This window comes from Calonectris borealis, chromosome 16, assembly GCF_964195595.1.
Source record: "Calonectris borealis chromosome 16, bCalBor7.hap1.2, whole genome shotgun sequence".
In the NCBI taxonomy this organism is placed as follows: Eukaryota; Metazoa; Chordata; class Aves; order Procellariiformes; family Procellariidae; genus Calonectris; species Calonectris borealis.
Genome location: NC_134327.1, coordinates 13,584,560 through 13,597,898, shown reverse-complemented (window position 1 = coordinate 13,597,898; position 13,339 = coordinate 13,584,560). Strand labels below are relative to the sequence as shown.

General features: G+C 42.0%; 1 protein-coding gene across 2 annotated transcripts in view; it reads right to left on the bottom strand.

Moving 5' to 3' along the window:
* Positions 1-502: 502 nt before the first annotated feature.
* FOXK1 (forkhead box K1) overlaps positions 503-13,339 on the bottom strand; it is a 57,377-nt gene continuing 44,540 nt past the window's right edge. Inside the window, exons 8-9 of one of the 2 annotated variants that reach the window (XM_075165337.1) lie at positions 12,434-12,661; positions 503-10,149 (exon numbers count right to left, since the gene is read on the bottom strand). In XM_075165337.1, the coding sequence (XP_075021438.1) occupies positions 9,929-10,149; positions 12,434-12,661 (449 nt within the window). In that variant the 3' untranslated portion in view covers positions 503-9,928. The remainder of the gene's footprint in view (positions 10,150-12,433; positions 12,662-13,339) is intronic. The other variant, XM_075165338.1, reaches the window with a different exon arrangement.

Below are 13,339 nucleotides of genomic sequence, written 5' to 3'. Positions count from 1 at the left end.
AACCTAACTATAAGGTAGCGGGATAAAGAACTATTTTCTGACCTCATATGCTTAAATGAAACAATTATTATAAATTACAGGGAAATACGTGGAAATAGTTTCTCTTTCAAAATAACAATGTTTCACTTCATGACAAAATGAAAGCTAGAGCTGGAGGAAGAGTTTATAATCCCCATGGGAAGCATTCTGGATCTCAAACACACACACAAACATATGTTCACTCTGCCGCGAGTTAACAGCTTCCCAAACAACTGACAAGGGATCAAAAACAGGATATCTATGAACTCTAAAACAGTGCAAGGTGTCCAGACATATACTTCCCTCCTACAGCATTTAATGAAAATAATAAAAGGAAAAAAACGCTAAAACACACTGTCCCCTCCCATTGTGAGAAGGGGTAGACTGTACAACACAAACCGCTGCAGGAATTTTAACCCCCCTACGATACTACACTGGCAGGATGCAAGTCTGTCACTCAAAAGCAGCAAGCAATTTCAGGGCATTTTCTCTTTCATATATAATTTTATTTCTGGTTATAGAAACAAATGCTAAGAGGAGGAGCAACATTCCCCAACCACATACATCAAATTAAGGTAACAGAACAGAACAGTTAAAATAAATGAAAAAAAAAAGTAGAAATTTAAAACTTTGTTATAGCTTTAAAATATTAACGTTCTTGATACATTAGAAATCACATTCAGATCTCAAATTACTTAAAAAAAAAGTATGGCTCCATATTAAAAAAACAAAACCAAAACCACTGTATCCCGTTTGATGTGGAAATGCAGGTCCTGCTCCTCGGATGCTCGTATTTGCTGTCTCCTCTGATGAGCTGCAGCCTCTCCCACCCCTCGTGGGAGCCGCGCTCTGCCTGTGCAGTTAAGCATCTCACAGGAGCAGTGCTGCAACATGGCCAGAGAAAGATGAACTTCACATCCATTGCCCCAGATGGAGCTCTCCCCCTTGGGATACACACCTGCTATTTAAAAAGCACTGATAATGAAAACAAGTCACAAAAAATACTTTTGATATCAGCTGTAAAAAAACATCTGGCTGGAGGTGTTTTCTACAGGCAACACCAGGAACTGAAATGCAAGCATGGCTTTAGTTCCTCCATCCATCCGCATCTTTAAATTAAGTGCCAAATCTAGGTGAAAGGGGTAAGGCTCCCACAGATGTCTGTAGCAAAACGCTTCTGTCAAGCCATTGAGGTATTTCAGGTCCTCGTCTCACTGCAGCCTTCCCCTAAGGACTCAGTGGGAATGCCTATCTGCAGAACAGGGGGAAATTCAGATTTTTCTGATTCTTTTTTTTAAAGCAAATATTCAGAGTTGGATCTGAATTTCCAGCTTTACCATCATTGCTCACATACATCTTTTAATTTATCCCTAAACAGCTTTTAACAGTCCTTTGGACAGCTACAGACTCTTAAATGCTCTTTTTAGCTACGTGGAGGTTGGCTGGCAGGCTGGACAAGGCCAGTCTCATCGCAGTACAAACGGCATGTCCAGAACCCAAGACAATGTAAGGTCTTGTAAGATTTTCGTATTTTAAATCTGTTCCATTTTCTGTATCAGTTATATTTGAATGAGATTTTTAAAAAAAAAAATTCCCCATTTTCTTTTCCATTAAAGCAAGAAGATCTTATGAACAATACTCTGGTTCTCTCTACTTCAAGCCCACTTGGGGGAGGGAAAAAAAAAAAGAGAGAGAAAGCAAATTTAGGTTTACAGTAATTCATTTGCTAGAGAGCCAACTTGCCTACTTAGCAGCCTGTCCACCTCCAAAGAGCGGCATACAAATAAGCAGAACATTAGGATGCTCTGCACCAGACTTTTAGCAGCAAGGCAGCGAAACAGAAGGAAATCTCACTTTTTCTGCTCCGTTTAGATCTCATTTTTCTTCAGCTAACAGACATTTCTCCTCAACGTTGCCCTTAGCTTTAAGGAAGGCTCTGTTTTGGACTGCTTTAAGTGAAACTGAGGGGGGGTAGAAGCAGGACTGAAAGGTCTAGATCATGGCAAAGGTGCCAGGGTCTGGGATACTGGGTGCATTGCTTAACTCAGCGGCAGACAAAGCAGAAACTAAATACTAGGGAAAGTCTGATTTTCACAAGGGCTGTTTTGGGCTGAGGAGGAAAGCTGTTTCCTTTCACTGCTCCTATTCTGGTTACTCTTCTTACCACCAATCCTGTCCTCCCTTAAGCATCAAAGCCCGACCACCGGACAGTAAGCAGAAACCACGGTGAAACATTCACTCAGGTCCTTACAGAGAAAGGAATTTCTACTTCTGGAAGAGCAATTAGGATTAGGAAGCCAAGTATAACCTGCTGTTAAGATTAATTCTCAGAAGACCCAAGTGGGTCAAAACACACACTTTTGTGAATTTAGTGATCCTTGTGGAGTTAAACCACGACTGAAATTTGGCCAGTTAGGTAAAATTTACTCCCTGTGAATGGGAACATTAGAAAAACACTTACACATTTGTTTTTAGGGAGATATACACACCTCATGCCCCATGAAGAGATAGAAGCATCATAAAAGGAGAATAATCTCACCACAGAGGAAAAGAAACCATTTCATAGTGCCCCGGTGATAGCTTAGCCACCTGACAGACAGAAAGGAATTCCTCAACCTTACAGCATCCTCATGGACCCTCCATTAATTTCCTCTGTTAGAAATGAGGTCCCATTACTTACAGAGCAGAATCTGTAAAGAACTCCCTGATACCGCATCTAGAGATCATTTGAGGAGAGAAAGCTTTCATTAGTGCCATTTGGGGGATTTTCTTGCCAGAAAAGCAGCATGGACTGGGATTGCTGAAAGCATGACAAAGCCAGAAGCAGGGCTCCTACACAAGGAAGATGCAAGTACCAAGTCGTCTCTTCTGCTCTGCGAGAGGAATGAAAGCAATCATTGAAACAAAGCTGCTTCTACCGGCTGCCCACATTCATTACAAAAATAGGTACATCGTTCTTTTAGAATCAGTGCCTGGTGCGGGAATTTACCAACATACTGTATAAAAGCCTGTGTAAAGTACCATTTAAGAGAAAGAAATAGTCATGGACCATTTATATATCTATATTTACACACACACACACACTCACACACACGTTAATAAATATAAATTTTATGTTTACACAGATCTAATTTAATATCCTCTGAAAAAAAATATTTAAAGGGTTTCTTCCTTAGCTGCCACCCATGAATTGTCAATGGTTTCTTCTACCTTGAGAGCAAAGGGGTAGACTTGGCACAACTACCCTCAGGCTCTGAAACTTAAAGTGACATGTAAGGAGAGGACCAGCCATACATTCTGAAGAGTTTTAATTCAGTGTTGGTAAATTGAAAAGGTATCAAAAGAATTTTTCTGAACATATAAATACAAAGATTAAAAGTTGATTAAAAATTTGGAATTTAAATATAGTGCTCCAAGAAAACCAAGTATTTTTCAAAATGTCTTGCTCAGGCCAAAGTAAAATGCCCACTGCTGTATTACTGCCCCGTGAAAGACAACCTAACAGAGAAAGCCCACCATCACAGCTAGGTATTTTCCACTACTGATTATTATATACGCATATATCCACACCCGTGTGCACAAAGACGTGTGCTGCCCTGCAAATAACCCACTTAGACAGAAATGCTGATCTAACTATTCACAGCCAAATAGCCGCTAGGCAGCCGCAGAAAGAGAGGCGTTCCGGCACGAAGTCACACAGCTCTGTTTTGATCAGGTCCAGATCAAATGGCAAAAAAGCATCACTTCCCACTCCCATCATTTCCAGCAATCCAAATGACCTTGTAGTGTAACTGTTTTCTGCAGCACAGCTGGCTCCATTGTAAGCTACACTTTATGACAGTAGTGTATGCTATAGTAGTAGCAGCTTTGGCGTAATTTTTCACGCAGAAGGAAACAAAAAGTTACATGACTGAACAATCTGTTGTATAACTGCAACCTAACACACAGATTCTCACCAGATGCAGACCTTCAAGCAATGGCATTAAATTAAGAGTTGGATTAAAGGACTCTGGAGTTGACTGAAACAACTACAAATAGAAGGGAAGAAGTGTGTTGGGAGCAGAAACAGGAGCTGCCTGAGAGACCAGCTGGCAAGGGAAGACAGATCATTTGCTGCAGGATGGCATTTGCAAACTCAAAAGCTCAGCGCAAAATTATGAAGCTAGTCATGTTCCTTTAGAGGTTCATTCTTAATGCCCCAGTCCAACTTACTAGCAGCAGGACTAGAAAACCTGAAAGATTTTGCATCAGGGTAGAAACTCAAGGCAGGTTCCACATTGGATTGAAACTATCATTTGATAAGGTAAAGCACAGATATTTTTAAAAGTGATCAGGATCCTTCAGCACTGCCTCTTGTTCAAAAAGCTCCAAGACCCAAGCTGGCACTCTTCCTTGGAAGAGAGGGACGAGATGGTTGCATACGTACGAATGCAATCCAGAGCATTTCCAGTTCACTTCGCAACTCTTGTTTCTTACACTTACACTTGTCTTGCAGCAAGAGACCAAGCAGGTACAGGGCTGTACTTGCAAAAGTGCAGCTAGCAGGCCAAGGAAAGTGATTCTTCTTCCACTCCACCTAGCGTTTGTCAGATCGTATCTGGAGTGTTGTGTTCAATTTTGAGCTCCGCAGCACAAGACAGAAGGGACCTTCTGCAGCAATTCCACCTGATGCCCTGGGGGCTTGAGCTCCTGATGTGCAAGAAGGGACCAAGAAAACCAGGTTGGTTCAGCCTTAAGAAAAGGAAGCAAATGGGGAAAGTCTTACTGGTGTCTTCAACTACCTATTTGGAAGATGCAGAGAAGGCAGAGCTAGGCTCCTCTCAGAGGTGTGATGTGATAGGGCAAGAGGCAACGAACACATGCAGTTACATGGGAAATTCTTCTTAGATAGCTGAGAAAAAGTTTTCACCTCATGGGTCGTCAGAGTGGAACAGGGACCAGAGTCATGGAACTCTGGAGACATTAAAACCTCAGCTGAACAAGGTCACAGCAACATGATCTAGTTAGGACCTGCTCTCAGCAGGAGGTTATAGCAGAGACCTCCAAAGGTTTCTTCCAACCCAAGTTATTCTGTATTTCTACATAGCTACAACTGGCCAAAGGCAGAGACAGCAAATAGAGATTTGATCTTCCCTAACACTGCGGTTTTATGTGATCTATGTTTATTACAGTGATAAACCATCAGTCATAGTTTAAACCTCAGAAACAAAGATGGAACAACCAACCAGCTGGAATTTAATCCTTAGATGCAACAAGCTTGAAGAAACAGCTTTTGATCCTCTATGGAAAGGTACAGAACTATTGCTAGATTAAATCCTTGTCATCCAAGATCCCCAAACCTAGGTATGACAGGGAAATGTTTCTCCTTTCACCCTACATTTTGACATTCATTTACACACTAGCATGCAGAGTGATACCAAATATCTCACTGGGAAACCCCCTTGTTAACACAGATGAAAAGCTCTAACATCAATTTAACATCCCCAGCGGTCAGTGAAAAGTGCTCCACACCACACTGTATGAAAGCTCAGGTCAGACGCTCTCACTTGCTTAGATATAGGTCCCTAGCCTTCTGCGATTCAGGTTTTATTTTTACTGCTGGCATTTCCCTACTGAAAAACGGGCAAAAATGTGGAAGTTAACTCTGAATGACAGTTCTAAGTCAGTACACATGACAGATGTCTAAAACACGCAAAACCAAGTTTACTCCCCCCAAAACCTGAAGCCAGACCACGACATTGATTGCAGAAGCACTATAAAGGCTTCAGCTGTTATTTAACTATTTCTTTCTTCTTACAAAGCTTTAACATGTCTCTGAAAACACTCCTGAACAAGCTGTGCCCAACAGTAACACATCTAAAACACAGCATGAAAATTAAATACAGGGTGACCAAATTAACCTTTCTCAACCTGCTCTGGAGCCCCATGTATCTCACTGGTATTTTCATCCTTGAGTCCTTGGGCAGAGCTTAATGCAAGGTGCTGCTCCCGTCAGTGGATAAAAATGACTGGATATGCTACAGGGGACAGCGTTAATGGTATGGGGGAGGGAGGAATATGGGAAGAAAAAGGAGTTGAAAAGAATATATGAGCTAATCATGAACTTCAATTCTGTGCTCAGCACGGTGTTATCACTAAATCAGATTAAATTGATTTAACTGTAAAAAGCTTCCTGTATCACAAGAGCCAAGGTCAAGACAAAACAATAACTAAGGAATTCCAGTGGAATAAAACCAAGAACAACTACATTCAGCTTTTGCAAACTGAGGCAACAAAAGTTGCTATAAACTGACCGCAATCAAAATAAAGTTAGTCTTTGTCATTGCCTAAGATTAAAAAAAAAAAAAAATCAACAGGGAATGGTGAAAAGTGAATTCACAAATTAAGAACTCAGTTTTAAAGTTTTCCCAGGTCTAAGTTATAGCAGGTTAAATATTCAACATGCCTTGACCTTCGTTATACAGACAGCAGAAGATGCAGTGAAGTCTCCTACTCCTCTCCCCCTCAAACCTCCCTCAGTTAATACAATTGAGGACACGAGATCCAACTTTTTAGACAATAAAAACAAGTTAGGTGATCAATTTAAAAATAATCTGAGTATGCATATGACCATTAAGGTAATATTTTCTTTCTAGTTGAAGGCTTAATTCTACCATCACATTAATTTTCATTCCTCTGCAGTGCTCAAAACTGAAAGCCTAGGGAATCAGGACTGATACGTTAAAAGGAGTGGTGCTGTCTTCCAGACTGAGCAGTGTGTTAAAAGAATTAACCTGGAGGCCTGAAACAAGATGTCCCGATCTCTTGTGTTCCACATGAGGACCACATTTTTCCACAGCTCTCAACAGGATTTAGTAAGAACTGCTGTTTTACCTAGTATCAGGCAATGATTTAGGCAATGTATAGACAAACCTGCAAAAAAAATTTCAAGTGGCATGGCCGCTTCCTACAGTAGCGGGGGGATGCAGCAGACTGATAAAGCAAAAATCCCCTGACAGAATGAACTGACAAGTTCCAGGCACCTCAAGCAGAATGGGTGAACGGGTCAAAGGTATTTGCTTATCCTCAACTCATGTTTTAACCAGCAGGAATTGTCAGCCACAAAAGGAAGAGTGAGAAAGTATTATTCTGTTCTAAATACTGAGGAGGCAGATCTATACATGCAACCTGAGGATGGGCTTCCAAGAGGTATCTATAAAGCAGCAGCTGGTGTATGAAAACACCATGATTGAGCTGACGTATTTCTATGGTGCTGGACTAGTTTACAAAAGTTTAGGGTCTAATTATTTAGGCTTTCCAAGAGAAAAGCAGCAGTAAAGAAAAATCTGCAAAACTTTGGCAGCTTCACATCTTGAACAGTATTCTGTTGGTTGCTCATCTTATGCTGACTCACTCAACGTACTGGAAACCCAAAGAATCCTCTGCTTCAGGAAAGCTCCCTAGCCTCAGGGCTGTTACAGGCACGCCTCTGAATCTAAACCAGCAATCACCAGCAAGTAATGATTAATCACAGATAAACTATGCTGCACTCTCACTTGTGCGTTCTTCCTTGAAGTCCATTTTATGGAATTCTGGCTTTGAAAAGGCTACAGAAAACAGAGCTAATATCTGTGTGCTTTTCTGCTATCAGCTAGCCTTCCTAGCAAAAAGTGACAGCTGAGGCTGGCCTGTTTCTATTACTTTGTGGTCTGTAACAATCCTCCTTCACAAAATAATTTCAAAGTACTAAAATCCAATCTAATAACTTGTCACTAAAGGCACACACCTAAATTACGAGGGCCTCGCTGTAGATAAATGAACTATCCTGAATATTTTGTGTGCCTCTAACTGCAGAAAGTAACTGCAAATCACGAGACTAAGAAATTCTTTCCTTCTTTCACAAATATTTCTCACAAAACAATTGGCTCGAGAATAAAACATGGCTGGGTTTTACTCAAGCGGTGGGACTCGGCTATTGAATGGGATTTGGCAAAGAGAAAGGAAACCTAGAAGGGAAGAAGCGATGCCAGCTGCTACCTTGCGGATTTCCTCCCCCTCCCCAAATTCCAGCAGACATTGAATGGTTGTGCCTCACGCCCTAATCCCCACGGACATACTGACAGTATCATTTACTGCACATTGGGGAAATCTTTTTGCAACATGTTTATGCAGTGGGCTTGCCTCTCTGCTCTGCGATAGCACTGTCAGACTGTACAAGACAGCAACCTGACAATAAATCAGTACAGATAGGGGGATAACCTACTCAAGGCATACCCCACCCCTCAAGTCTCTTTTGCCATTACCAAAGCCATAACATTTTCTAAATTAAAAGATCTCTGCTGTGCTGCCAGAAGCTGCCATTAGCCAAGGGGATCGCAAACAGGTGTAAAACCAAAGGGGTTAGCTGGAGGCTACGCAGAGGTTCATTTATTTGCCAGTCTCAAGGCATCACACACAACCACTGTTCCACGTGGCTGAAGTGACTCAAATCTGCTTTACTCGTAAGACATACTTGTCCTACATGAAGAGCCTGGAATACAGTTTGAGTAAAAGCCTCCTCCTGATGGCCAACGCAAATGGTCCTCAAGGGAGGAGAGATGGGAGAGGGAGCCAGGCAATGAAGGGAAACCTCCAAATTCCTTTTGGAAAACCTGTTTAAGACCACCAGTGACTTCTGGAAAATAAAAGGCCTCTTTTGCCTTGATCTCTACACACAGAATTTGTATTAAACACTGTATGAACTCTGCTGCCTCTCACCCCAGCTCTCAACTTCCCTGTCAGAAGAATAACACAGGAGCTTTGCTGTTAGCCATGGCAGGGGGTCAGTGACAGACTCCTACCCAGCCCTGGCCTCCTGACCATCGTCCATCTAGTTGAGGACCACGCTACCAACAGGAGGTGAAGGCAGACTGCTTTAGTGCAGAAGATCAACCAATATTTTCTCAAGTTCACAGAGACAGTGGCAATGTCTTCACCTACAGTGCTATTTTGAACAAAACCTGGTGCTCCAGCACGGGATGTGATCAATCAAATGCACACAGAACCTTTTGGAGACACCCTTCTCCATGTGATCCTCAGTCATCAAGACACTTTGGCTGTTGTCCAGAGCAAGTGATGAATAATTGTAAGAAATCACTGAAGGTACAAAACCCTTTGTTTTTAATATCTTTACAGGAACCAAATTAATACAGTTCCTCTGTCATCTTATTCTCCCTCAGAGGGAATGAAGAGAAATTGCATCTGGAAATCCAGGTGGTTGAGCCCTGTAACTCTTCCTCCTGAATCCCCACATAAATAAAACATTCGTTCATACTCAGAATTTTTCTGTTTTAAAAAACAACAAAATCATTTGCCTTTTCCTTTAAGCTTGGTACCATGTTTCTTTAATGCTGTTGTTGTGAGATACTGCACCCATCTTTCAGCATTTGATTGCCTTAGGTGGCCTTTTTAAAATGGTCCTACGGTTCAAAGCTCTGAGAAGCACAGTATTAAGGCATAGAAAATGAGGAGTTTTCTTTCCAGGGAGCAGATTGTATTTGTGTTACATTCCTTTAAATGCTGAACTGCAAATCCTATCCCCTTGGAGCCAAAAGGGGAAAAGACAGTTAAAAACATCCCAGCAGTTGTACAATCAGTTGTCTGTATTTTTTTGAATCTTTTTAAAAAAAAAAAAAAGGAAAAAATATCCCATAGGTAAAGACAGAACAGAGTTCCAGGTATGGGTTCTTGGGAGGGGTTTTCCATTCTTTTTGGCACCTTGTGATTCTAACAGCTGTTGACCTCCCATTTAAAAATCTGAATTTAAAAAGAGCTCTTTATCCGCTATGTTTTGAGCTGTTACAGTTGTGGTTTGTTTTCTCTGAAAGCTGCTTTAGGGGCTGCTGCCATCCCATGCCCACCCCGCATCACTCCAGCTCCTCCCACCGGTTCTTCATTCACTGGTTGCCTGTCCTTGTGGCATTGTAGACGTGATGACTCCAGTTTGGGCTGGGACTGCTCCGCTGGACTCTTCTATCCGGGGTCTTTTGACTTCAGGTTCACTGGAAGAGGCTGCTGCTGTCTCTTCGGTCCCTGTCTCACATACCCGGCTGACTACAACAGGAGTGGACGAGCTGGCCTGGGCCGCAAGAAGCTGCAATGGATTTGTAAGAGCTGGGAAGCAGGACAAGAGAGAAAGAGAATTAATGTGATGAAGTAGCACAAGTATTTGCTATTCCAGAAAGCAAGAAAACAAACCACCACGGTCAAATGCGATAGGTGGCACATATTCAAGTGTTGTTTTCAAGTCCACTTTGAAAGGCTTGCTAGCCTTGCCTCTCCCTCTCCCCCTACAGTCTCAGCTTTGTGCAAGTTTACCAAACTGGTAATAACCCCTTTCACAGGGGAACTTCCTTCTTCCTATCCCTTGTCAAACAAGGCATTGCCAGCTAAGCACCCATCGCCAGAAGGGGAGGATCAATCCCCTGTTAAAATTACAGCACACCTCCTCTTTGAGAGGTAGTTCTCTGGCCATCTACAATCAGAACTTCTTGCAAGCTACAACATCCATGTGCTGTGCCTTCAATTTAGAGGACTCTCTTTAGCCCTGCTTGCACAGTAAGAACAGTCAGTCTGTTGGGAAACTGGATTAGAATCCAAATATTGACTGTACTGACATCTCACTTGTAAAATGGGCAGGAAAAAGCTTACCCCAGACAACCAAACACGTTCCCATCAGAACGCAGGAATTTCTGGCTCCCAATCTTGTATTCCAGTACTGACCAAAGATCTCACCCTCCCATTAATAAAAGTGGTGAGAAAAAAAGACGATTTAAGTAGCAACCCTCCATAAAAATGTCTACAATTCCTAGTTCCAGACAGAGAATGTGCTTACACACTGGCTTTGGCACACAACACTGCTTGGAAAACAAAACACATGCAGTTTTTGGACTCTGCATCAATCGGAGAGGCAGCCAAAGGGGACTCAGGAGACAGCACGTCCTCTGCCCTCCAGACTGATTTGCAAAGGATGGAATGACAGAACATTAGTCGTGTGTTCACTGCTAAGTGCATCAAAAAAGGAGCCCTAGGATAAATAAACAAAGCAAACAGAACAAAGGCCCTCAAAGCCCAGCAACCTCTACCAAGGCATGGGAAGGAGGCTGTAGAGTATCAAGACTATGAAGGAAAAAAAATAGGGGAAGGATGAAGGCAGTCACCAGTTACAGTTCAGTGATTTAGAGAACATAAACCATGCAGCTGAAGAAAAGCTAACTTTATACAGACAAGAGTCAAGAGACTCGGGTTCTGTTTTGTCAACCAGAACATTCACTATCACTTACAAAAAAAAACCTCAGCTGCATCTGGAATACTTTCCAATTCGATGAGAGCACTAGAAAAATTTTAGTCAGATTAGAATATCTTAATATAAAAACGTTAAATAAAAAACTGTCTGATTCTACATTAGACAAGCACTATTGCTGGGTAATAGCAGCTCCACTTCTCTCATCTATTTAATATCTTAGTTGCATAAAAGCCTTATTGCTATCATTTTTTCATTGCTCCAATAAGATTCTTGCAATTCAAGTGCAAGTCAGGTGATATTGCAAACAGATGTGGCAGAAAATTCTATAGAAACATTCCTACTTCATTTCATGAAAGCCATCAAAATCCCACCAGTGCCCTTCGTTTCAAACTCCCTGTAAGCACCAGCCTGGGACAGCAGAGGTGCTTAGCATCTCATTGAACAGAGGAGCGAGAAACCTGGCTATTGGCAACCCCAGTCATCATCCTTAACTGGACAAAACCTGAGGTGCTGAGCAAGCAATAAGCGGAGGCTGCCAAGACATAGGTAGTATAGGATTTTAAAAATCAGGCTTGACAAATGGCTAGAACACATCCTGTGTATAAAAAAAAATCCTACATTCATTAACCTGATGAAATAGATCTTATTTCTCTCAGGCTCTAAGACCTTAAGATGGGAAAGTATGTTATTTTCTTAATGCTCTATGGAGTCATATGTCACAAGATCTAAAGAGCACCATGGAAATTTTATTATTTGGCATGCTGAAAGCAAAGGCTGTTTGTCAGAGGAAAACAAATGAAAACAGGCTCTACACAAGAATCACTAACACTTTTAACAAGTCACCCTCAAAAGGTAGAGAGTATAATCAGTAATAAATGCATAGCCAAGGACAAAAGAAAGACACTGGACTTTTCAGCAGCAATGGTAGATCAGAAAACTTTTCCACTAGGGAAAGGGAGCAAACAGAGGTGGATAGAAAGCTATCTACCACTGACATTTACAGCCACTGAAGTTGAAGAATGGATAACCTTTGGAATTGGAGACATGGAATAACTTGCATAGCTAAGAAGAGAAACCCCTTACAGCTTTACAACCTAACTGCTAAGCTCCGAGAGCAATCAAAAACCAGAAAGCAATGGAAACGGAGCCTACCATAAGCGCTGCCAGTGATGCTGTTGGTGGGGACGGCATGTTTCCCATTCTGAGTGACTGCCCGCACAGGGAGCTGGTGCTGTCCAATGGTCACTGGAGCTGCCTGCTGAAGGATCGTGACTGTCTGTCCTGGAACACCCTGTGCCATTTGACTGGCAACTGTCTGAATAACACGGCTGGCTGTAGGTATCGTGGCAAATGCGATCGTTGGCTTTTCATCCATGCCTGCTTAAGAGTAGAACAGACAACAATCATTTACCACCCTGGCTTAGGAGCAGGCTTTATTCTCATTAACATTTTCGCAGCAATACATACCCCAGGCTTACAAATGTGAAAATACCTCAGCAACACAAAGTCACTTGCCTTTGATGTGTCCTACAAGGTTTACAGAGTGGGAACAGAAAGCATTGCTTCTCAGGCTGAGGCAGCTTAGTCACAAAAGTAACATATTTGGGCTCCAAGGAGCTGAGAGTATTCCTAGAGGCCTAATACTGTGAGAAGTGCCCAGAACTCTTTAGGCAGGATCAGGCTCTATACACACATGCTTTCTGCAGGCTGATTCACACAGTGTAGTCAGCTCTGAGAAGGTAATGGGTCACTCACCCTGCTTGCTAGGGGAAGAACACTGCAATCGGGGACATAAGAATAGGGAAGATTAGTCCCTCTGAAATGCTTAGTTTGAAGCACACCAGAAGGTCAGGGATGAATATTTGAAAACAATAAAATACTCTCTATTGCTCATATACTCTATCAATATTAAGAACATTTTTCTTACAGCATAAGCTACCTGGGGTGGGGCGGGAAATCAAGATTATAAACTTGACCCTTTGTCCTAAAAAAGGCATCATCTCCCTTACTGGAGCATTATAGCTGCGATATGGACAGCAGTCACTGCAAATCTCATAG